Source organism: Psammomys obesus, unplaced genomic scaffold, assembly GCF_907164565.1.
Source record: "Psammomys obesus unplaced genomic scaffold, mPsaObe1.curated_primary_1811, whole genome shotgun sequence".
NCBI lineage: Eukaryota > Metazoa > Chordata > Mammalia > Rodentia > Muridae > Psammomys > Psammomys obesus.
Genome location: NW_026596134.1, coordinates 12,565,603 through 12,591,722, shown reverse-complemented (window position 1 = coordinate 12,591,722; position 26,120 = coordinate 12,565,603). Strand labels below are relative to the sequence as shown.

The 26,120-nt window shown below is 39.9% G+C and overlaps 2 protein-coding genes across 5 annotated transcripts in view; one reads left to right on the top strand and one right to left on the bottom strand.

The window, feature by feature from the left end:
* Zc3h14 (zinc finger CCCH-type containing 14) overlaps positions 1-3,379 on the top strand; it is a 46,710-nt gene extending 43,331 nt beyond the window's left edge. For all 4 annotated transcript variants that reach the window (XM_055593192.1, XM_055593191.1, XM_055593193.1 and 1 more), the window contains 4 exons: positions 1,040-1,176; positions 1,462-1,550; positions 1,834-1,940; positions 2,884-3,379. In XM_055593192.1, the coding sequence (XP_055449167.1) occupies positions 1,040-1,176; positions 1,462-1,550; positions 1,834-1,940; positions 2,884-2,890 (340 nt within the window). In that variant the 3' untranslated portion in view covers positions 2,891-3,379. The remainder of the gene's footprint in view (positions 1-1,039; positions 1,177-1,461; positions 1,551-1,833; positions 1,941-2,883) is intronic.
* Positions 3,380-5,648: 2,269 nt separating this feature from the next.
* Eml5 (EMAP like 5) overlaps positions 5,649-26,120 on the bottom strand; it is a 106,493-nt gene continuing 86,021 nt past the window's right edge. Inside the window, exons 31-44 of the mRNA XM_055593195.1 lie at positions 25,328-25,457; positions 22,729-22,827; positions 20,909-20,929; positions 18,373-18,546; positions 17,053-17,261; positions 15,084-15,241; positions 12,635-12,749; positions 10,790-10,978; positions 10,466-10,638; positions 8,790-8,952; positions 8,222-8,325; positions 7,511-7,664; positions 6,838-6,938; positions 5,649-6,582 (exon numbers count right to left, since the gene is read on the bottom strand). Coding sequence (XP_055449170.1) covers positions 6,546-6,582; positions 6,838-6,938; positions 7,511-7,664; positions 8,222-8,325; positions 8,790-8,952; positions 10,466-10,638; positions 10,790-10,978; positions 12,635-12,749; positions 15,084-15,241; positions 17,053-17,261; positions 18,373-18,546; positions 20,909-20,929; positions 22,729-22,827; positions 25,328-25,457 — 1,827 coding nt within the window. The 3' untranslated portion in view covers positions 5,649-6,545. The remainder of the gene's footprint in view (positions 6,583-6,837; positions 6,939-7,510; positions 7,665-8,221; positions 8,326-8,789; positions 8,953-10,465; positions 10,639-10,789; positions 10,979-12,634; positions 12,750-15,083; positions 15,242-17,052; positions 17,262-18,372; positions 18,547-20,908; positions 20,930-22,728; positions 22,828-25,327; positions 25,458-26,120) is intronic.

Here is a 26,120-nt window from a genome sequence, read left to right as displayed (position 1 = left end):
GACTAGGTACTGCATGTGTGCAGGTGCCTCCAGAAGCCCAAAGAGGACATTGGGTCCACTGGAACTGCAGGTACAGGCAATTACTAGTAGCCGTCCAGTGTTGGTGCTGGGAACTGAACTCAGGTCCTCTAGAAGAGCAGCAAAGCGCTCGTAAATGCCGAGCTATCTTCTGTACATGCAGTGTTTGTGAAGTCCGTCTCCAAAAACCTAATAGTCATTGAGATGTTAAACATGAATAATAATCTGTATACCTAAAGAAGCTAAGCAAGGAGGAGGACCCTGGGTAAGATGGTCAAACTTCATTTAGAAAGGCAAATGGGACGGACATCAGAAGGAGGAGAAAACAGGGAACAGGACAGGAGCCCACCACAGAGGGCCTCTGAAAGACTCTACCCTGCAGGGTATCAAAGCAGATGCTGAGACTCATAGCCAAACTTTGGGCAGAGTGCAGGGAATCTTATAAAAGAAGGGGAGATGAAAGACCTGGAGGGAACAGGAGCTCCCCAAGGAAAGCACCAGAACCTAACAATCTGGGCTGAGGGATCTTTTCTGAGATTGATTCTCCAACCAAGGACTGTGCATGGAGATAATCTAGAACCCCTGTTCAGATGTAGCCCATGGCAGCTCAGTCTCCAAGTGGGTTCCATAGTAATGGGAACAGGGACTGTCTCTGACATGAACTGATTGGCCTGTTCTTTGATCACCTTCCCCTGAGGGGGGAGCAGCCTTACCAGGCCACAGAGGATGGCAATGTAGCCAGTCCTGATGAGACCTGATAAGACTAGGATCAGATGGACTCCTCCCCTATTAGTGGACTTGGGGAGGGGCATGGGAGGAAAAGAGGGAGGGAGGGTAGGATTGGGAGGGGACAAGGGGAGGGGGCTACAGCTGGGATACAAAATGAATAAACTGTAATTAATAAAAAATAAATTTTAAAATTCTGAAGCATAAAAAAATAAAACTGTTTTGGGAAACAATAAAATTTTATGTTTTAAGAAATAAAAAATAGTATGAATAATAAACTGTTTTTGTTTTGTAGAGCTTTTCCCAATTGTAAATTTGCTGAAAAATGTTTGTTTGTGCATCCAAATTGTAAATATGATGCAAAGTGTACAAAACCAGATTGTCCCTTCACTCACATGAGTAGAAGAATCCCAGTACTGACTCCAAAACCAGGTTAGTGACTTTATGCACTGTTGTATTTGGGTGAAAAAAGTAGAAAATGACATTTTCTGGCACTAAGTGAAATGAATAGCAAAAGAATATTTTTAGAAATGATTTTAGCATTTAAAGAGCAAATCCGCCCTTCTAATAGAATTCTGCTGTATTTTATCTTAACTGATACATAAAACTTGGTGTTGTAATTCAATGATTCTCACCTCTGTACAAATACCAGTAGACTGCATTAAAACAATGGTGTTGCCAAATAGATTTGAGCATTATTCATTGTGGTTTTGTCAGTCTCGTCACCAGTGCCATCCTCTAGTGGCCAGCTCTGCCGTTACTTCCCTGCTTGTAAGAAAATGGAATGTCCCTTCTACCACCCAAAAGTAAGACATTTTATTCTCAAAAAATAAAAATAAAAAAGATGTTAGTGTTAATCTCATTTGAAGCGGGTTTTGTGTGTGTACATTTTTAATTCTGTGTATGTCTTCTGTGCAAGGTCGCAGGTGTCCTGGGTTTTGTGTCTGAGGAGGAGGTGTGGTCTCCAGGGCTTGCAGTGTGTTAGAGCAGGCTCTTCCCGTCTGTTGTTTCGAGTGGGTGCTTCTGCTCATCTCGTGTCTGTTTACCTGTATTATCTTGAGATTTTGTTCCTGTCTTGTTTCTGTTTAGCATTGTAGGTTTAATACTCAGTGTACAAGACCAGACTGCACATTTTATCACCCCACCATTACTGTACCACCAAGACATGCCTTGAAATGGATTCGACCTCAGACCAGGTAAAAATTTAAGTTCGTTTTTAAATCCTAATGTTATTTAGAATTGCATCCTACTGTGCAGGTTCAAGTGTATAAGCACAAAAATCTGTGGAAAAATAAATTTTATCTCCCCTACCTGCATTTTTAAAATTCGTTAATGAACAAGATTCCCTTAGCAAAAATGACTTTACATGAACCAAGTCATTGATTACTGTTGTTTTTTTTTTTTTTGGCTTTTTGAGACAGGGTTTCTCTGGATATTCCTGGCTGTCCAGGCTGGCCTTGAACTCACAGATAGCCACCTGCCTCTGCCTCCTGAGTGCTGTGATTAAAGGTGTGTGGCACCACTGCTCTTTAACCTCTATCAACTCCGGATGAGCTCTCTTTTTGTGGTGTTAATTATTGAAGCCTGTGCCCAAAGCATAATAGGCAGCCATTGAGCCCCACCCTTCAGCCCTTCTGACTTGTGATCGTCCACAGTACAAACATAGCACCAAGGCCAGCAGTATTATCCTTACGTATGTATTATACTATGCACTGATCAACAGTCTCAGGTCCGGACCGGAGAGACTGCTTAGTCTATAGAGTGCTTGATACCCAGAACCCACGCAAAAATGTGCGTGGGGCATGGAAGCATGCATTTGTAATCCCGGAGCTGCTGGCCAGCCAGTCCAGCCTACCTGGAGTTCCAGACCAGTGAGGCCCTAGACTTAAAAGGGTGTTGGGTAGTGTTGTAAGGATGACATTTGTGGTTGACCTCTGGCCTACACATGAAAAGAAAAGGAATCTTAATTCGGTTTTACTTAGACTTTAGTGATGGCAAAATACTAAAGTTTCAGAATATTTTAATGTGGCCTAGAGGTTAAACTGCATAGTTACATTTTATTGCTTTATATAATTATTTGAATAAACCTTTTTATATGCAAAGCGGTTAATTTTAAAACTTTTGATCTTATTTATTTAGTGAATGATGCCCTAATCCTACCTGGCAGAAGATCATGCAGTTTGAAAGCTTCAATCTTCTGATGAGAGATGTTCTACAAAGCTTGTCACGTCTTTGAAATTTAGAATATATTGCTTTCATAATATGAATTTTATTGCCTAACTGAAGTGTCTAATTTTTCAAGTTTGTATGGTTATTAAGTGGTTTCAACATTTTTTGTTTGTTCATTTTGACTACGAAAAAGACAGTTTAAAGAAAAGCCAAATTCTATTAAAACATTTGCGGCATGTTTGTACATTGCTGTTTAACATCATTTTTGGAGCCCAGTCCTGCAGCTTAGGGCTGTAGTACCATGGGAAGGCCAGTGTCCTCAGAATCACCTTTTACTTTTTCCAAAGATGAAGCAGTGTTGTTAACCCAGTGTGGAAACAGGAGTGGGCAAAATATTGAGGCAGCTTTGAACAGCTGGTTTAAATTCTCTAAAAAGACAATAAATTTGCTTATTTAAATGCTCAAAGCATTTCCTTTGAAAAGTATAATACAGTTTGAGTCCTACTTTGGTAAAGTGGATTAAGGTCCCGTGCCTTCTGTGAAAATAAGTACATGGTCATATAGGTAAACAGTTGGAATAACAATGCAAAAACATATGAACAATTCCTTAAAATGCTTCCATTTACTGTTAGCTTATAATTTTTATATAATTTTGGGGGGACTACATTATCACAAAATTATACAAAAATTTTTACAGGTATATACAGAAAGTATCAGAAAACAGATTTTGAACTCACAAGAGCATAAATATACATATATATTCCCATATTCTGAAAAATATTGTCAGAAATAACTCCACAAAAAATACACTTAAGTTACTACTAAAGACCATTCTTGAAATGTAGAAGTTGATATTTTAGTGATATATTTTAAATGATAGAAGTATATAATTGCAGAGATAGTATGGGATAACTTCACAATAGGAGGAAACTTGGCCTACTGTATTATGGAGTTTTATGTGTGTGGTTTTGAAACTGTTAAGGCAAGAAGTGTCAAATGTTTTAGAATTAAATAACAGACAATTGATTTCAAAGACTTATGTTTTAAAAATTAAAGTGTAAGAGGTGGTTAGTAAAGGGGATAATAAAAGCTCAAACCCAAATTTAAGATACATAAAGGACAGATAATAAAGTCACATCTAGAAAAGTCTGTGTTTAACACATTGTGAAGCCAGTCCTCTATTGTGGTCTCTTCCTTTCCATTGAGAGAAAAGCATTAGGTAATTATTCAACTATTTGATAAGCTGGCCTTGACCTTGCTGATCCCAGAAGTTAAAGATCAGAAACAGCAAAAGAACGGGAGATGAGGGCCTAAAGCTGCTTGCTCCATAGGTTCAAGTGAAATGGCAATTCTTTGTTCTGTAAGTGCATTGAATTTAAGGCATTCTAGCTTTGCAACTCAGCTGAAGAATTTTGTTGAGAATTGTGTGAATTTCTAGAACTAGGCTTTTAACTATCACTTTGTTAAAATGTGTGTAGGTATGTTTTCATAACTGTTCAGTAAAGGCCAGAAGCCGGTAAGAAGGGCTTAGATGGTTTAGCTTTTTATAAGAAAATAACATGTGACAATCCAGTTGTTTTCTGTTATTGATCAGTGACTGGAAACACATTTAAAAAGTGTCTTTTTGTTTGTTAAATTTTAAGGTAGGGTCTCATATACCTCAGGTTAGCCTCAAACTCACTACACAGCCAAGGACTTTGAATTTCTGATTCTGTGCTTGCACCTGGGATTAGGCATGTCCCATTTATATGTGGCGCTAGAGATTAAATCTGGGGCTTTACGAATGCTAGGTAAGCACTGAGCTGCATGTCCTAGCCATACAGTTAAATCATATAGTTAAAATGATTTACTATTCAATTGTATGGTTTATAGACAGGTTTGACCCTGAAACAATTCCTGAGAAGTCACACAGGAAAGAGTGGAAAGCACGGTTGATGATGACGCAGAGCACTGGAGTGTACTGCATGCTTTGGCATGCATTTACATAGGAAACGAGGGACCACATAGTTGGTGGCAGTTTTGGGCTATAAATTCAGATACTGCAGGCACACATCATAATTCTCTGGGTTTAAAAACTGCAGGGCAGATTCTCTGATTCATCACCTGAATCACAGTTGTAACTAAAAGCTGGCAAGCTGTCCAGAGGGAAAACCTTAGAACTCTATCATGCTTAAATTTGAAGCATTTTTCTTTTCATAGAAATTCTTTAATTTATTAACTGCCATCTTATATAATACCAATGCGTTCTAAAACTTTGCTTAATTTAATTTGGATGGACCATTTGGCAAAACAGTGGAAGAATTCTGCTTTAAATTTCTTGCAGTCTCTTCGCCAGCTTTCAGCTTTAAAACTGACCAGGCTCCAAGCACTGCTTAGACAAACGTTCTTTGCTGCGATGTATTCATTTCTGCTTTTAACATTCTAATTTTTTTTAGCCATAGAAAACATAGCAAGCCATACAGGATTCCAGAAGCCTGAGGGGCAGGGTGGGGGAGAATCTATTCAACAAAGATAATTCACACAGTAAAATAAAAATGGAGATAACCAGTAGAGCATCCTCAGTGTCTTCACATGTAGAAAAATAAATTTTTATACATCAGTCTACTGGATTTTTCATCTTGAGGAAACTAGCGAGGCTAAACAGCAAAGTCCTGGACAAGAAGTCCCAGTCTTTGGCAGCATTAAAATGTAAGGACTGAGTTCTTCAGATACACCTGGAGTTACTCATTTTGGAAAATAGCCTTATAGGGTGACATACGTCTAAAGTTTTTCTCAATACAAAACTATAAAACTTTATGCCAGTGTTATTAGTGTATGAATTTAATGCTTTTGTTTATACAATAAACATGTTTATTAATTAGATCATACCTTTAAATATACAATATTATCTTTCAATTAAGAGCTATTGCTATCATAGAACCTTAAGAAAACTGTACACTGGGAAACGTTCATTTGTATCACTTTCCTATTAATGAGGCCGTAATTGTGACTCAGATTTTATAGAGATGGCTTCTAAACACAAAGATTGACAGCTCATAAGTGAAAACATATACTAGTCATATAATGCTGACTTTGGATCTACTCCTAGATTCAGGCCTTTGCGGGGAGGGGGACGGGACGGGACGGGACGGGGGGACTTTATTAAGGAATAGGGAACAGTTACCAGGAAGGCTTGTGTAAGTTCCCTTAAAAAAAAGTTTGCATTTTGAAAACTGACACTCTAGGGTGATGATTGTTTATTCCTTTCCTTGTGCAAGGGCAAAATATTTCATTGAACAAACCTTGAGAAGAAACATTAGAAATGTGATTTTTTTTTCTTCCAATGTTTTAAGACTGCTGTACCCTAAAAAATCTGGGCAAGTCTGCCAAAATTCCACACTCCTCACTAAGATAGCTTTTACCAAATAACCAGTCACTCTTTGCAGTTGATTATCTGGCAGTGTGTGGATTGTGTGTTGGTACATACAGCAAGCACTTTGAACTGTCAGTCTTCGGCTGTGGTCGATTCTGCACATCCTGCCCTGTCAGTCTTCTGTTAGCACCACTTAACCATGCAGTTTGGTTTTGGTTTTTCCATCATGGAACTGGTCTCTTGAGGTGAGATTTGTTTAGTCTTCCCAGCATCATACCTTTCAGTGAGGCATATGTACACATTTCCAGACAAACAAACTGTAACCAGAAAAAAGTGACAAGGAGTCCATCACATTCTAGATTTTCAGAAGATTCTGCCAATTTATTTTTCAAAACAACTGTACAATAACTTCTTTTCATCTGTTTGTATGAGGTTAATGGCTTCGGAGTCACTGGTTATCTTCTGATAAATGCTGGCTATGTTCATTACCACAGCTATACATAGAGTCGCTTTGTTAGTTTCTTAATAGTAACAAAGTAGCCATGCTCTTCCTGAGCTGACAAAGTACTGACCTGCAGTCATCGCCTCCAGCACTGACAACATGTCGGTCACCACTGGTAAATCGAATATTTGTCACATGAGGGGAATGACCCAAGAACCTCTTGTGCTTTGCCTAAGACCGAAACAGACAAAGCTCCCTCAGCAGTGATGTACACAAAGGTTCCTATAACACACCATAATTCACCACGAGAGTAGGGACTGCTGTAAAGGGTCACATTCACAGGTCTGCAAACAACAAACTAGGTCACTTGTGTTGTCACCTGAAAAAAGGGGGTGGGGGTTGGAACCCATAAATGATTGCAGGTTTTGTTTTGTTTTAAGCTCATCAGAACTTTACTGTGAATTTCCAAAGACTATAGAGAAAGATTTGGGTTGGCTTTTTGGGGGGGATTAAGGGGGTGGGGACAACAGGGTCTTAGCACGTTGTCTTTGAACTCAGAAATCTAGCTGATTCTACCTTCCCCTGCCTCTGGAATGCTGGGATCAAAGGTAAGCACCACCACACCTGGCGTGGAAGATTTGTTTTTAATAGATTTTATTTTAGGAGTTGAGGAAGTTTGAAGAAACCTTTAGAAATAAACATTTAACTACAGTATTTTCATATCAGAACCATAACATTTTAAATATGTGAAAAAAATCACGTAAGAAACAACTAAAGTGATACAAAATACTAAATAGACTTACAAATTTTTCCGGGCATGGAAAATCATATAATTTAACCATGCCAAAGTCATCTCCTGTCACAAGGGTAATTCCTGAGTGGGACACACAGGCACAAGTGACGTCCGCCTTCTCAGCGTGTCTGGACCAGATTCCCATAACTTCATCTCCTAGAGTACTAGATGGAAGGGAAGGCAAAGGCATCATCGATGTCACAGACATTTGGTCATAGTAAACAAAAGCATCAGTTGCTTCTGCCTCCTGAGTTCAGGGTCAGATGTGCACTGCTGTTGACAGTTTAGAAAAATGTCATGAAATCTTCAAGGTCATTGCACAAATTATTTTCAAGAACTTGTTGAGCCATGGAAACTGATAGAATGTAGGACAGTGGTCAGAAGGGGTCCCAGAATTGGGACCTGTTTTTCTCAAGTCAGAATAACAAAATTATGTATTCCCTTATGGAATAACTTCAAAAATAGGACTTTCCTGCTTTTGTTTTTTGAGATAGTCTTGGTAATATATCCCTGGCTAGTCTCAAGTTCACTCTCAAGCCTGCTTAGAACCTGAAACAATTCTTTTCCTTCACATGCTAGGACAACAGGAGTTGTCTAGGCTATTTTCCTGTTCTCTGCTCAAACATGTGGTCTTGTTCATGCTAGAAACGCACTCTGTTCCTGAGCCATTTCCCTAGCTCACAACTTCTAACTTCAAAAGTCACTTGAATAATGTGCTTACCTAGTCCAGGTAGCCCACGTGATCCTGTCAATGACAGCATGATCCACAAGGTGTTTTCCTGAAGGCACTTCATAGATATGCCGTTTATAGCAGCCACTAGAAACCTGTTGTCAAAATGAAAAGTAAAATTCATTAGATGTAGGCAAAATCCATTACCAGCAGATATTATGTGTCATCATGAGGATGCAAAAATTACAGCAAAATGTGGAGGTAGGGAAATGAGATGCTGGTAAGAATAGTAGGTGCAGGCTGAGCACAGCGATGAAGGCTAGAGGTCATCTACTACACTGGGACTCCACTGAATGGTGAGATTATAATCACTTGCTACAAAAACTTCTGAGACGATGGGTATGATAATTCTATAACTCATAACGTATACACATAAATGGTAAAATTTTCACAAAAAATGGGGTACGGAATTAATAGAGTAAATGTATACAAATTTATTTAATTATACAAATTACACAATAAATTCATACAGAGTTGTGCTGTAATACCAGGCTTTAAATGCATTCAGTAAGGAAATGTACTAGCAAGCATCTGGGTGCGAGTGGTACTAGTGCCTTACCTGCAGATGTCTGCTATCAGCAGAGAAATCCATTTGGATGACAAAGCTTGGAATGTCTTTGCAATAGCTGATTCTGTTAAGGGTGGGTCCCAGGGTTAGGTCATAAAAGTCTACTGAGTTCTCACTAGAACCCACTGCCAAATACCGGGAATCTGGACTAAATCTGAATACATAAAATGTTTAAAAAAAGAAAAAAAAAGTTAGGTCCCACGCAATTGTTTAACTATGAAGATAAGGAACTTTTAGTTACCTACAAGACATCTGACCAAGCACGCAGATTGTATTCGCCTTTTAACATTTAGTAAAGGTTTTTACATTTTGCTTGTACATTAAATATTTCTTCCAGTTCTAATTTAAAAATTACTTTTGTTTGTTTTGTTCTTTTGAGAGTTTCTCTGTAGCATCAGCTGCCTTGGAACTTGTTCTATTGACTAGGCTGGCCTCAAACTCAGAGATCAGCCTGCCTCTGCCTCCAAGATTAAAAAGATGTGCACTACCATGACTGGCTTCAAAATAACTAAAAGTTAACATTCCAGAATTGCTAAGTTAACATGAAAGATAGAAAAATGATGTCTTAACATCCAAACACAGCCAGATGAGTTCACTCAGGTTCTTAGGATGAAATGACAACTTCAAGCTGGAAGAATATTTAAAAGTTAAAAAATGAAAGTTCTCCCCTATCAGTCATGAGAAGCAGTATGGGGCAGACTCAGTGTTGGAGTATGTCCATGAATCCTGTTGAGTAACATCAGAGACATGCAGGGGGGAAGAAAAGCCACTGTTAAGATTTTTACTGCTCAAGTTCCTTGAGATTTTTTACTGCTGAAAAGACCCATTTTTTGAGAAACTTGGACCCAATGATCTTAAGACACTGTTCTGGAAAGGTAGCTACTATGAACATTAGTTTAAGCACTAAGAAACAAAGGACCAAGAAGAGTTAAAGGTCACAGACTAAGAAGGTAACGGTGCCTGCTGTCAAGCCTGACAGCCTGAGTTCTATCCCTGGGATAGAGGTGGCAGGAGGAGAGGACCAACCTCTGCACATGGCCCTCTGACCACCATTTGTGCACCCACCATTTGTGGTATGTGCATGTGTATATTCGTGTCATGTGCACATGATCTTTCGAAAAGGTTTGGATTAATTTGAATTCTGGAAAATAGATATTCAGTGAGTATTGGCGGAAGGAAGGAAGGGATACAGATGTAGGGAAGGCTTGTAAAAGGCAATGAGGAGGAAGGGCTATTGGAGGAAGGCCACAGCTGATCTGGGAAGCCTTGCTGAGATTAAGCAAATGTATTCTAACCTTGGTTTTCAAACTTCTTGAAGGCTGCTGGCTCTCGTATTAACCATATGAAACAGTCCTCAGCACAGTGAGTGTACTGCGCATGTTCAGTACTTGGTGTCATAGGACAGTATAGGTGATGTTCACGGCATTTTTAATTTAGCAAGGAGAATTCCTATAGCCTTGCCAGCCTGCAGCTGAAATAACATGTCTTGGTGCTGGGGATGTACCTTTGCCTCAAAAGCATGAGGTCATAGGTATGATCCCCCATACTGCAAAAATAAACAAGGTATTAGCCTGTAAGGACTGTATGTATGAATAAACAAGTTTTTTAAGGTTCATACTAGTCATTGTAAAAATCAGATATAAAATCAGTTCTGTGTGTTGACTAACCTTATATCATGGATTGCACATCGCCTGTCTCTCTTCTTTCCCCATATTTTTAGAGAACTCACAAGTAATATAATAAATTCTCCATTTTTCATTCCAATAGCCACCATGTCCCCTTCAGGGCTGTAACACACTGTCCGAGCAGCATGTCCCAAATTCACTTTGTTTAGCATCTTCTGCATAAGAAGCAAGAATCACAGGAAATATTTACAGTTGAAACCAATTTTTCCCTAAACCTCAAAATAATACCAGGTTAAAGCTAACAGTTCTTAAAAGCTTAACACTTCTTAAAAGCTGTAACTCTCACTAAAAAGTGTTTGTACCTACTTTATCAGCAATATCCCAGAGTCTCACTGTCCCATCTTCTGCAGCAGAAAGAAAAAAATCCCTGGAAGGATGTGTTGCTAGTCCCCAGATTGGCCCATCCACATGACCATTAACTAAAATGTTACATGCTGCATTTTTCTCTCCAACTTCAATTATTTCTGCATTCCTTGTTCCAACTAGTATCTTGCCCTGAAAAGCAAAAGGACCAATACACTTAATGTGCTGCAACAGTCACATGCATTAGCTCCTGCAAGCATTTCTAGTCCTAGGAACACACAACTGCAACATCCCTGCATGGTGGAGGCTGTGCTAGAGACAACTTCTCTCAGTGTTGATGCACCAATACTCTTCAATAATCAGAGTCTGGGCTTTGACTATGATAATATTAGGACCTCCAGAATAGGAAATAAGTGACTGCAAATTTCAGGCCAGCCTGGACTACACAGCAGGATTTGTCTGAACAGAAGAAGAAAATTTAAAGTAAACTTGTGCACAGACAGGACAACACATGCATTTGACTGACTGACATGCAGTGCCTTAACAGCCTTTACAGAAATGTGTGAGGTTTCCTTGTTTTTAAGAGACACAAAATAGGGAACTTTAAAGGGACACTGAAAAAGAAAGCCCTCAGGCATTTGACTGGTATTTTTGCTGACTGCAAATCAAAAAACTAGATGCACCTGAAAACAAGCCCCAACCCCAAATTATTAGGAAGACTTTCTTTTATTTTTTGTTTTGTTTTTTATTTTTATTTTTTATTTTTTTTGAGACAGTTTTTCTGTGTAAACCTGGAATTCACTCTGTAGACAAGGTTGGCCTTGAACTCAGAAATCCACCTGCTTCTGCCTCCCAAGTGCTGGGCTTAAAGGTGGTGCCTGGCTAATAAGCCTTTCTAAAAGAAGACAATAATCCTCTTCTGAGAGATAGAGAGATGAGCTTCCACGTGGTGGTGCACCTCTGTAATTCCACTGCATGGGTGGTGTTTGAGTGTAACTTCATCAGCACTCATCCCTCACCCATAACCCTAAACGGTGCATCTATCTTATAAGCCACCTGACAATCTCATCTACCGGGGGGGGGGGGGGGGGGGGGAAGGATTTGCTAATGTAAGATAAGGACCAGCTCATTTAAAAACTCAGTTTGTAAATTTTAACTTTAAAACTTTGCTTAAAGAGCTAGAAAGATGGTTTAGTCTTTAGAGCAGTCACTGTTCTTGCAGAAGACCTGGGTTTGGTTCTGTAGTTCACAACCATCTGTAACTACAGTTCCAGGTGATCTGATGTCCCCTTCTGGCATCTGTGGGCACCAGGCAGACATACAGTACAAAGACACACATGCAGGTACAGCACTCACATACAGAACCAGCACTTAAAACAACAAGCTCTGCTTCACCTTGAACCTGGATCTAAGTTACAACCTTGAGCAAGGTAATATAAAAACTCCCCAATCCTAAGACCTCTCGTGCCTGTCCAACCCCTTCTCCTCTGCTTCATTCACGTTCTGCATTGCACATCAAGATCCTAGTCACACAAGTGGAAGTCTCTAAAGGAGGAATTCCTAGGCCACAGCACCATGGAAATCTGCTGTTGCTGGAGATAGATGGAGAGAGCTGCTCTAGTAAAAGTGAGTCAGTGGTAGGGATTTTCACACCTATCTTATCACAGTTCAATCAGCAGATTCAAGACAAAACAGGTTTAAGTAGTGTTTAGACAAGTTTTCTGTATCAGTAAACATCAAACAACAGCACCCTGTGTATCACTAAGTATTGCTTATTAGGTCACAGCGCAGGGATCACAGCTGCTCTCTATTTTCTGCTGCATCACACTGGCTCAAGGAACACCTTACTTTGCCTCTGCACACAGACCGAACACAATCTGTGACTTGTCCTGTCTCAAGCCTGAAGGCCCGGCATCGCCTCAGTTCCTGATCCCACAGTTTAACTGCGCCTCCTTCCTTTGACCTAGGTAAATAAAAACAAAACCCAAATAAGTATTTATCATTGATGACTACAATAATTTTCATTATAACACTATGTTGTCAGAATATTTTAAGCACCATATTCATAACTTCTAGTATTCTAAATTTTCAGGCAATTTAAGGATACATACTATATCTTAGTCAAATATACTCAAATCAGTAAATTTTATTTTGTAAAATATTCGTTTTCTTCTGACACAAGCATAATTTTATTTAATTTACAAGCATAATGTAGTCCATCATACATTACAATGAATTTCTCATAATAGCTCTCCACTAAGAAAATGCACAAAACAGTATTTTTTGTTTTTAACAGTTATGTGTGTGCACATACCATGGTGTGCACATAGAGGTCAGAGGACAACTCTGGAATCTGTTGCCCCCTTCCACCTTTTCCTGGGGATTAAGCTTATCCCCAGGTATGCATGGTAAATGTCTTAACCTAAGCCATCACAGCAGTTCCACACAATCATTTTTAACATCAGAAAGAACTGAAATGCGAAGCAAGAAAGAGGATTATATTTGCAATGCTGTAAAATTTACTTCTAAGGGCCAAAAGGGCAGTCCATTTCTACAATTATTAAAATACCTGCTGAAACTGTGAAGCCGGCTGTTAGAAAGTAAAGGGGTGCAAAATGAGGTGGTGTGGGACATGCAAAGTATTTGGATAATATACAAAGGTAAAATAGAGCCACTTAGCGATGTTCTCTTGAAAGAACTGAAAGTAATTCCTTCATTCTGCTTGCATTAGGGAGAACACACCTTCCCATGAAAGAATCAGCCTGGCCACTTGTGCTCAGTTGATAACTGTGGGTTCCACTCTGCAGTGAAAGAAGTGCACTTCTCAGTTACTGTGTCACTTTTTAGTTTGCAGCTGGTAACACTGGTGGCAAATGGTTTTTATCTTTAAGGGAAGGAGCACAGGGTTTGAGGCAATCTCACTCATAGCTGTGGAAACGATGCAACAGGCAGGCCTCGAACTCAAAGAGACCCGTTTACAACTGCTTCCCAGATGCTGGGATTAAAGGTGTGGAGCACCAACCTAGCCTTAATTTGATTTTTAAAATGTCTTTAAATTATGTGCATACATGTCTGTTGGGTGGGTGGGGGAGTCTGTGCATGTATGAGTGTAAATACCCTCAGAGTCCACAAGAGGGCACTGAATCCTTTGAAACTGGAGTTACAGGACCAACCTGCGTGCTAGGAACTGAACTCAGGTCCTATGCAAGGGCAGTGCATACTAATAACCGCTGAGCTGTCTCTCCAAACCCCCAAGCCTACTTTTTTTTTTTTTTTTAATTTTTATGTTGTGTGTGTTCCTGTGCATGGATGTACATGGTTGCAGGCTCCCTGCACCTCCACCAGGTGTCAGTCCTTGCCTTTTCACCATGTTTCAGACAGACTTTCTTTGCAGCTGATCCAAACAAGCTGGCTGAGCTTCTCCCGTGGGAGAGTGCTGGAATTACAAATGCTTATGGTACTTGGTCTGGCTATTCCAGCTTCAATGTGGGTCCTGGGATTGGTCCTCAGGTCCTCAGGTGCATAGAGCAAGCACTTTTACTCAGCGAGCCCTCACCTCAGCCCAAAAATAAATGTCAGTATTTTATGTATTATGTCTGGAGATTTGAAAGGGACTCAGACAAAGGTCTCTCCTCACAGTTTTCTTTGAGGTCTTGTAAGAGTGATTTCACAAGGCTGTCTCTAGCACCCATTCACTCCTTTTTCATTTAGCTACGGGAGCTCTACAGCGAGACAGCAGGGATGAAGATGCAACCTTGGTTCTATAGTAAAGGTTCCCTTCATGTCCTGTCAGCAATACTGATACAAGTACACGGGGATTTGGGACACCATTCTTGATCAGAAGGACAATTGCCTATGCCTGTCCCAGACAAGTAGCACTCCGGCAGCAGTTCAGGTATATCTAAAATGTCCAAAAGTAGGATGGCAAGATGGCACAGTGGATAAGGGTACTCTAAGCCTTAATGACCTGAGTCTGACCCCTGCAAATGGCACAGTGGAGGGAGAGAGCCCATTCCCACAAACTGTCCTCAGATTTCTATACCTTTGCTGGGATACATACCTTCCTCCACCCCTACACACAAAACAAATGTAAAAGATACAGGAAAATAAACTGCCAAAAAGTGAATGAAGATAAGTTAGAGAATCCAAAGAACCAAACATAAACAGCAATGAAGGAGAAGCACATGAGTAGTTTAACCTGTGCAGCCTAAAAGAAAAGGGCTAGAATACCTAACCGGAAGCCTTGGGTAGATAACAAATGTATAAACAGTCAGTGAGGACAAGAAGTAGGACTCACGGCCTTTCCTTGCCACCAGTCACAATCAGTCCATCTCGCAGGGTGGTATACATGGCAAACACAGGCCCATTATGCGCTCTAGCCACCACTCTACACAATACGTGCTCTTTCCACACATAGACATCACCACTGATGGTACCTGTAAACGTCAAGTTATTCTGAAAAGGAGTGGGGAGGGGGGAGACAAACTCATCAAAAGTTCAAAGAGAGGCGGAACAGATGTCATCCTCTACGCGAGTGGAATGCTAGTTGGCCTGCTTTGATGAAGCACATGCATAGTGTGGGAGGCGCTGGCCCAGGGCAGAGGCTGAAATGAGCTGAGCTCCCTTTCGGCTGTTTCCTTTCCCAAGTCTGTCCTGGACTAGCAGGATTAGCCTTGGCCAATCTCTCCTAAAATACTATCATTCTTGCTTACATTGTTCTTTGGATCAGTGCCTTTGGCTAATAACTAATTCAAAGGTCACTAAACACTAGGATTAAAGCAAGGTGCAGTCAGGAATAGGGATGAAAATAACTTAAGGATTTTTGTCACAGAAAGTAAGTCTGTTATCTACAGCAAAGACAGAGAGATCTCACTAGCTCCTACAGATCTAGGAAAGACACTACTTGGTGAATCTGCAGTTGGAGCTTGCTTCAGCTGTGAACACCAGCATTCTTCCTCCTTTGCCCTTTCCCAGCCCCTCACACAGAAGCATCACATGAGTATGTATGTGGTTTGTTTGTTTTCATGTATAGTTATAGCATTTGAAAAATGCTGATACTGAACATAAGCCTACCTTGTAAGAAAATATTCTGTTCACACTGCTTCACATATAAAAAAGCTCCTTTTTCTCCTGTATTTGTTGTTACATTTGCCTTCTTTCCTTCCTTCCTTCTTTCCTTCCTCCTTTCCTTCCTTCTTTCCTTCCTTCCTTCTTTCCTTCCTCCCTTCCTTCCTCCCTTCCTTCCTTCCTTCCTTCCTTCCTTCCTTCCTTCCTTCCTTCCTTCCTCCTTTCCTTCCTTCCTTCCTTCCTTCCTTCCTTCCTTCCTTCCTTCCTTCCTTCTTTCCTCCCTTCCTTCCTTCCTTCCTTCCTTCCCTCCTTCCTTCTCTCTCTCTCTCTCTCTCTCTCTCTCTCTCTCTCTTCCTTTACCAAGAATGACACTTGGCTACAAGGTCGCTTTATGAATGAAGTTCATCTGCATTGGCAAATCAAGTGCTGGGGTCGTCACATTCCAACCCGGGTTTTGCTTTGGAAACAAGTGACAGCTCTTGTACTAAAAATACACAAGAGGTTATTGTCATTTTGATATTGTTAGTTCTTTTCAAAATAAGGGTGTTTTAACTTTCTTTCTTAAAATATATAATACCCACATATGTTTTTAAAAATTACTTAGCTTTCTTGGAACTAAAAAATTCAGAAAGCCTCACCAGGGCAGGGTTAAAGGACAGATGTGAGTATAAACTACAGGCCACAGTGAGGTGTTTGAGTACCCCACCAAGCGCAGGGACTGTGTTCTCTGCTCTCAACTCCCTGCTCCCCTGAAAGACATATTGGCCCAGAGCACTTCCAACTAGGAGGTGAACAAGGGTTCTATGACAGAAAGCAAAAAAAACACTAAACCCAAGTCTGCCCTGAAGTCACCTGAGGATGATTTCTCGATTTCCCTTTCTTTTACTCTAGCGCATGTGAGGTGTGTGAGAAGCACTGGGAGACTGAGAGTGCAGAGGGCGGCAAGCGCACGACCAATGAAGCCTTGGGGAACAGTAAGGATCCAAGGATGCAAATGTTTTACAATAATGATCTCATTCACTTTCTTGCCAGTCCTTAATGTTTAAAAAGACTGGACTTTCAAAAGATGACTTATATTCTTGGCCAGGGCTTGCACTGACTGTTGGGTTACAGTTCCCAGTCAATATTAATGCTGTTGATGAATATACGACATGACAACTTCAAGATCACAGCACCACACAGCACTTTAACGGACATACTGCACCAAATGCAACAGCAAGCATCGTCTGCATCCGGGCATCTTCCAGAGTGCTCAGAAGCCCCTTTTTGCTGAGAAGAGCCCTTCCTGCCAGGGTCCAGAACTTCACGTGCTTCATCCCCACAGAGACAAACTGGGTATCTGAGTCTGGTCGAAATTCTGCTACAAAAATCCGTTGGTTGTGTCCAGCTTTACTGGCAATTCTGGCCCCTAATACAGAAGATACAATAAAATGTTCCAGATTATACAAGAACCAAGCTAATTCACAAGACTGAACAGTGTCCTCAAATTACATAGCTTAAAACAAAACAAAAATCCCAACACAAATGCTTAAAAGAAGGCCCTGACCCTTGCTCTGGAACTCAACAATCACACGACCTATAATCACTGGGTACACACATCTTCACAAGTGACTCCTATTCATGGGCTACCTTGTGACAATTCAGAGGCCATTTAAGAGCCTTTTTTGTGTAGCACCATTACTTTCTCGTTATAGAAATTAAGTGTTCTGTCTAGAGTGTGTTAGGAAATTTATTCTGTTGGGCTCCATTCTCAGTCCTAGCACTCTCAGGAGGTAGAGGCAGGTGGACTTCTGTGACTCTGAAGCCACCGAGCATTTATGCAGTGAATTCCAAGCCAACAGGACTACAGAGTAAGATCCTGTCTCAAAATGGAATGTGCATGTGTATCTTCTCTTGGGCTAAGAGATGTATGTAGTGCAGGTCATCTGTGTAGTATGTGCCCTGTGTGTACCTGTGTGTGTGCATGGGTGTGTATGTATATGTGCATGTATGTGCGTGTGTATGTGTTTATGTGTGTGGGGCTGTGTATTTCTGTATGTGTGTGGGCATCTACTCTGGGTTGGATCTCAATACACTTTTTTTTTTTTGAGACAGGGTCACAATTATATATTGTAGGTTTGCCTTGAATTTGATATGTAGCCGAGGCTGGCTTCAAACTCATAGCAATCCTCTTGCCTCATCCTGAGTGCTGAGATTACAGGCAAGTAGCTCCATGGCTGACAATCTTCATTTCATATTAAATACCTCAGAACTAACCAAATCATTAGCAAACACACATAGTTTCGTACTGAAAGGAAATCATTGTGCATCTTTTTTAACACTAACTGTGGTATCATTGTTTCATGCTTGTGAGATTATGGCAACCAGGCTTTCTAAATGGAGCCAACCATGTGCTAAGTGTTTTGTAGGCCTGTAATGAGACATGATTCCAATCACTAACCTAACATCAAATATTAAAAGAGAGCATTCATATCGTCTAGTATTCTTGTTTTTAATTACACAAATGAAAAGGGTCCTACCTTCCTGCCATCTCCAGATAGTAATAGTGTGCTCTGGGTCTAGCCCTACAGACAGCAGCAGCTTTCCAGTAGCACTGAAGCTGACAGAACAGACGCCCTTTGAATGGGAACATCTTAGTATAGACAACGTCTGCTTGTTCACTGCATCCCAGATGTGGACAGAGGGGGCTGTAGCTGAACAAAGATAAAAATCCAAGTGTTACAACCATCTCCAAGTTTCCACTTCTAAATCTGGCATAAACCAACCTTGGAAACATGGAAATGTGTACTTATGAGGGACGTATTTATAATAGCTCAAAACTGCAGCTAAATTTAAAAAAATAAAAATAAAAAAGACAGGAAAGAAAAGAAAGGGAAAAATACAGAATCCTTCAGGATGTATTATAAATGGCACTTTTCAGAAAAGAGAATTTAGATAAAGAAACCAGGCAATAATATTAAACAGCTTGTCAAAACAAGATGTATGTTTGAGTGCTAGAGATGGTCAGTGAGAAACCACAAGCTTAGTACAAGTAAGGCTCTGGAGTGGAAAAACACATTGTACATTTTTCAATCTTCATAGAAGCTATATGGAAACTACATACATTCAACCCAAAGCTACTGTAGGTGACGTATAGCAAAGCATGGCTGTGCTCAATAACGTTTTATTTATGAACACAGAAATTTAAATTCCATGTAATTTTTGTTATCATGAGTTTTCTGATTTTTTTTCCTCAACTATCCAAATTGGTTTAAATAAGAAAAAGAAAAAAAGAAAAAACCAACAATCTTTTTTTAATTCATTTTTTACAATTTATTCATTTTACATCCCAATTGTAGCCCTCTCCCTCTCTCTCCTCTTGGTCCCCCACTCACTCTTTCCCCCTCCCCCAGTCCTCAGAAAAAGAGAGCCCCCCTTCCCTTCCATCTGACCCCAACATATCAAATCTCATCAGGACTACCTACATCCTCTTCCTCTTTGTCCTAGCAAGACCACTCTGTCAGGAGGAAGTAATCAAAGAGTGCATGTCAGAGTCCATGTTGCCTCATTAGGGGAAACAAAGTCCATGTCACAGACAGTCCCTGCTCCCTCTTACTAGGGCACACACATGGAGACTGAGCTACCTATTTGCTACATCTGAGCAGGGGGTTTAGGTCCTCTCCATGCATGGTCCTTGGTTGGTGCATCAGTCTCTGCAGGTCCCCGTGGCCCCAGATTTGTTGCCTCTGTTGTTCTCCTTGTGGGGTTCCTATCCCCTCCATGTTCTTTTATCCCCCGACTCTTCCATAAGACTTCCTGCTCTCTGCCCAAAGTTTGGCTGTGAGTTTCAGCATCTGCTTTGATCTCCTGCTGGGTCGAGTCTTTCAGAGAATATCTATGGTAAGGCTCCATCTTATTCCCCCTTTTTAGCCACTTCTGGTGTCTATTCTATTTGCCCTCCTGAATGAGAATTAAGCATCCTCCCTAGGGTCCTCCTTGTTATTTAGCTTCTTTAGGTCTGTGGATTGTAGTATAAAACCAACTATCTTTAGCTCATCTGCTACACAAAGCAAGTGCTGAACTAGATTTGCCCCAAGGGGAGCAATTTGCTAATTCCTACTCTTAAGAGTCACCAAGGAAACAACACCTAGCTTACTGTGTTGAACAGATTAGCAGTGGACTAGTCAAAGTACGCTATCATACTGCACTCTAGCGAAAAGCATAAAACAGAAACCTCTGGAGAATATTTTCTTACTAATTTGCTAATACTTATTATATTACAAAATGAAGATAGTTTTAAAAAAGCCTAGTTATTATACGCTTTTATTACATATGTTGTTACATATGTAAAACAATGGACATACAAAAACATATTATTAATTTAATTGCTTTCTTAAGTTTATAAAACCATAGTCAAATTAATCAAAAAATTACTTTTAAACTTTTAAATGATTTGTTGATAAATGTTCAACAACAGAAATAGCTTATAAGTTAATAACTTTTGTACTAGCTAGATGATGTTAGCAAGTTAGTGACCACCATGAACAATCTGTGTGATGACTCCATAATGTGATGTAAGAAAACTCTTCCTGACAGTTCCAGGCAAACTTGAGAGGTCCAAGCACTTATGAGCACATATGCGCGTTTGTGTGTGTGGGCAGGTGCATGCATGTGCACTGTGTGTGGAGGCCTCACTCATGCCGGTACTGCCCACCTTAGTTCTGAGACTGGAGCTCGCCATTAGGCTGTGCTGTCTGATGAGCAATCCCCAGGGACCATCCTGCTGCTGAGATTTAAGTGTGTGTACACCCCCATGCCTGGTATTCTCACGTGGGTTCTTGAACTCAGGTACTCATGCTTGTGAGGCAAGTGTTTTACTGACTCAGCTATCTTCCCAGTCCCCAAACCATTTTTTTTTAAAAAAAACTATTATTATTAAAGATTTTAAAATGTTATTTGTCATTAATATTCTAGAAGCTATATGCAGAACAGTAAGATGCTTGGACTTACGGGGAGAAATATGATATTTGCGTGTACCATTATATAACTAAAACAGAAAGTATTCAATTTCCTTACCTGACATGTCTGCTGAATCACCTATAATAAAGAATAAGTAAAAAAGTTATCTATAAATAGTATGAATAATAATAGTAAACTTATAAAACATAATAATAATAACAGGTTTATAAAATGCATTGCTAATTACACTTTGGAAGTTTGATGTAACTGTGCCTGCAGAAAAGGATTAGGTCTGAGGAACATGGCAGCAAAGGTTATTAAATAACCCAAAAAGCAAAGGGGCTCTTCATCATAACTAAAGATTTTCCACATGTTGTACTGTGCTACCCTATCCTCTTAGCCAAAACAAAACAAGACAAACCCCTGCCCTATTGGAGCATTCAGCTGTGCCCACTTGGGCAACACCTTTGCGGCTAGGCACAACGGTTGCTTGCACCCCTCACAGGAGAGAAAGGAAGGCCATGAGACCTCACCTGAGTGTCCAGCCACTCCACGTGCACTGTGTGCGGCTGGCCCCTAACTGCTCATGGCCTCATGGAGGGGCTACATATCCAGGCTGAGGGAGACTAGGGGTTGGGGTTCCATCTACACAGCTTTAGGAAAGCCATCATCCCTGATGGATAAAGACTGTCAGGGGTGGCTCCAAAGGGCCTGTAGAAAACCCATCGCCCATGCTCTGTAAATAATTCCAAGAGTGGGTTCCCCAGGGTGAACTTTGGCGGAATGGAACCTTAAGAGGAGGAACAAATGTTGTTTATGACTCTCCCTGGGAAAGACTTTTAGAAATAATATGCAGGAGGATCCTAGGTTCAGAGAAAGACCCTTCCTCAAAGAAACAGATGCAAACTGGTAACAGAGTACGAGAACACTCTTCTGGCTTCTTCATGTGCGCATACACACACACACACACACACACACACACACACACACACACACACACATCAATAAAGAAAAATGTATAATGATACATATACATGACAATCCCATAACAAAAATCTACCACATTGTAGGTTGACTTTAAAAACTATTTTTTTTTAAAGAAAAATTTACAGAAGGGAAAATACAAGGGTTCCATGTGGCACAGCTATAGATACAGACAACCCAGAGAAGAACAAATTCCTGACTAACCAACTTAGTATTTGCATGGATGATTAAGATCTTAAGATCCGGGGAAAGCGAGTGAAGTGAGTGCAGCAACTGTGACTCACTGAGACCCAACAAACATGCTAATTTCAATAATGTTGAAAAGTATGCTCGACCAGCCATATCTGTAATGTAATACGGTAATCTTTGACTGTCAGTCTAAAACACCTGCTCTCCTACTCAGAGTCAGGAACCCTGAAGTTTTTGACAGAAGTTAAAAATAAAGCACAGGTACCGTCAAATCATCAGTGAGTCTCATCAATACTAACACCAAACAAACACCTTAAAATGCAAAGGGATTGCTAACATGAAACAGACCATCACTATCTCCCACCCAGCCTAACTTTCCCTTTCAGAACAGAACAATGGTTCTGTCCCCATTGGTCTAGTTAATTTCTTGGCTCACCTTTTTTTTTAATCCTTCCTCTGAGTGTTATACTATTGTATGTAACTATTCGGCTGACCAGAAATTCTTGTTAAACCTAAAGGCCAACTATTTATACGATAGTTTATATTTTGAATAGCCTGAGCAAACTCTGATAGCCATAGTTAAGGAATAGAAAGTTACCTGGCAATAAGCATAAGATAATCAGGCTAGGTTTCATGTGTATAGATGCATCCTGAGTAATACACAATTTAATACACATAATCTTTTCCTAGGGTATTGAAATTATTAGAACAAATTATTAGAATAAATGTTTCAAACTATTTCTTTTTGAAATATAGAAACATACCTACTTGGCCAGTTGCCACTATGTTGATAAATTTGGGGTGCTGATTTACAGTGAGGCACAAAATATCATCATTATGTTCCTGATAAAAACTCTGGGTCCCTATAAAAAAGAATTTGAGAATTAACTTTGAAAACTTTAAGATGCAACAGCCAAATGCACTTACTTAGCACAATAAACTAATTTATTTGTTTATTCAAAATATATCTTGAGCATTTACCATGTGATTACTATCAAAAGGAATGACAATGAATTATTAATCTTAAAGCTATAAAGCCCTTAAAAGGAAAAACCACAGACAAGCTGAAGATACCAAATACCACAGGAGACTGATGAACAAAGGCTGGAGATGTACCTGACAGTGCATAAACATAGTTTCTCAGAACAAAATGTCATCATGGAAGCCAGCAATATGGATGGAAAGACAAGCAGGTTCTAGAATTATGGAAGATTTTGAATCTTCACCTACAATCTTCTCTTTTTGTTTTGTAAAGAAGATTTACTAGAGCCACAGAGAAAACAAAAGTAGTCTTTTCATTTATTGATTTGGGCAATGTTTATTCATATTTCACATTTATCTTGAGAACAGTGTTTTTTGACCAGAAAGCTAATATGGTTCATCTAGCAGTACTGACAGTGGAGAAACCCTTTGAAGGCTCTAACATAAGTCTATGAAGATAACAAGACTGTAAATAAAAATAAAGTCAAGACCGCAGGCTGGATGTGGGTTATAGAGTTCCATGCACAGCAGCTTCTCCACAACCTCAACAGTTACACTCATACACCTGTGTTACTTACACTTTCTCAAGGACCATGTGTATGTCAGTGCACACCTGCAAGCCCACAGAGGCAGTGGAATCTCTCTGCATCTGAGGCCAGCCTGGGGCTCTCCACAGATGGAAAGAGGAGGACAGCCTGGGCCACACGAAGTTCCAGGCCTGACTGAGCAACATAAGGACTTGTGTCCAACAAAATAAAAACAAGCAACTACATCTTCTCAAGTTAGATCATGTTTTGTATTTTTCTGGGCTAGGGGTCTATGGGAATACAAGCTAGCAGAGACTTCTTAGACTCTGACCATTTCAATGTATCTCCAATGTAAAGAGAAACACAAAAAAACAAAGTAGGGCCTCCTCTCTCCTATCTCTCTCTCAAATTCATTACAAATCAAAAACCCAAGAATTACAAGAAAAAATATGAGTTAGTCACATGTCTGCACATTTATTTCCTTCTTGGTTGTCCTATTTTACTTTTATCCATTCTCCCAAATGATACAGAAAACCTTAATTAGAAAGGATTTTCTTAGTATTTTTTAAAAGCCCAAAATATAAAATGGAAAACTGCTTTTGATTTATTATGATCTTATCAATTCTTTTCTTTAGGAAGCCAAAACATAAAGATCATATCACGGTTGGCAATGTCCAGGGATAGAGGATTCTGATTCCCACATCTCTCTGCTCTGTATCCACCCAGAGGGAAACCATCACGGGGAAACCAGAAGTGTCTGAACTGACATCTGTGTTGCTTCCAACTATAGGCTTTATGAAGTTTATAATTACATATCATAAGAGAACTTCATTTGATCTTCATCAAACTGATCAAGTAAACATCAACAAATATTTTCTCACCTTCTCAAACAAGGGATCCTCAGTAGAGCACAGGCAAGCAGCCTTCTTAGCTTCCTTACTTAGCTTTCCACAGCCTCAGAAAAATCACCTCCATTTCCTTCTACCTCAGTTACAACTTGTCCAACAAGCTACTCTCTGCCACTTTCAATGATAATTATGCCAGACTATCTATCTATTGGGGTGATGAGGGTGTTGGAAAAGAGAATAATCTTCTTTTTGTTCCCTTTCTTTAGAGAAGAGAACCTTAATGATAGCTCCACTTTTTATTATAACACATGCTTTTAACACAGTGAGCGCTCACTTCTAACAGGGACCTAATACAGACTTAGCATTTGAAATCCTCTTCTGTTCGGTCACACTCTCTTAAGACTAAAATATTGGCAGGGGGCGGGGCACAGTGGCACAGGACTGAGGAAGCTAGGCATAAGGATGGTTAGTGAGTCTAGCCTGGGTTACCAAATAGCTCTAACCTGGACTAAATAATAATTTTATCTCAGAACAGACAGAAACAACTATAATATAAAACATCTTTAAATTTCAAATTATTTCTCTAATACATCTAAAATAGTATTTGAGATTCTGGTTTCCCTTCAGAACATATAAATCTTTCATTTTTTAAAAAAATACTATTTGAAGTTTGATGTTGTGGTACATGCTTCCAACCCCAGAGGAGACAGGCAGATGTCTGTGAGTTTGAGGTAGAAGCCAGCCTAGTCTTCATAGACCTTCCAGGCCGGCCACAGCTACATAGTAAAACCTATCTCAAAAACAAAACAAAACAAAACAAAACAAAAAAAAAAAACAGGAAAAATTCCAGAGCTACATAGTGAGACCCTGTCTTGAAAAAAACAAAAACAACCCCCCAATTTAAATAAATTAAGTAAAAATACTATTTGCAGTTTTAACAAATAATTTTAAGCTGCTAAGTAAAAACTTCTAAATTGAAAAGAATGCAGCGAATGAAGATATCCTACCTGTAGCAACATTGTGCAGAATTCCAATGGAGGCAGTGTGATAGATTATATCCTCACCATCATTTAGGTAATGCACATTGTTCCTGCAGTCTCTGCCCCGATAGCCAAAAGCAAGCTCCAACACAAGGTCCTGTGACAACGACAGTGACCACTGCACATTACACCCTTCCTCAGATGAAATGCTCACCAGAGCTGTGAGACAGAGAGTACTACCATCTTCTGTCAAAGGGAGGATGTGCTTTAGGTATTTTTATAAACGTCTAACCAAAATTAAGCTAGACATTTACATTTCTCTTTAGCCTTTCATGGTTTAATATATACATCTATATGTACGATAGATATGTACATACACATATATACACATGCTCTGAGCATCTTCTCCCACTATCCTCTCGTCACCTTCCCCTCCCACTGAACCCTTCTTCCCCCAAAGTTTCCTCATCCTTCCCACCTTTGGTGCCTCTTTCCTTTGACTGCCGCTGTCTGCGTGTGCATGGTAGTGGTTACTCACTTAAGAGAGGACAACTTAACCACGAGTTACACCTCTGAGGAACATGATCCTGTTCACCCAGCTGTCTACAGCTCCTCAGGGAGAGGGACTTCTGAGGCCCTTCCCTGTTGGTGGTGGAGCACTGGTGGGCCCAGTCTAATGCAGGTAACACCACTGCTGTGACTTCAAGCATGCAACAGCCATTAGACATATTTTTATGTAAAATGCTTTCAGCAACAGAAACACACATTACATGATATATATATATATATATATATATATATATATATATATATATATATA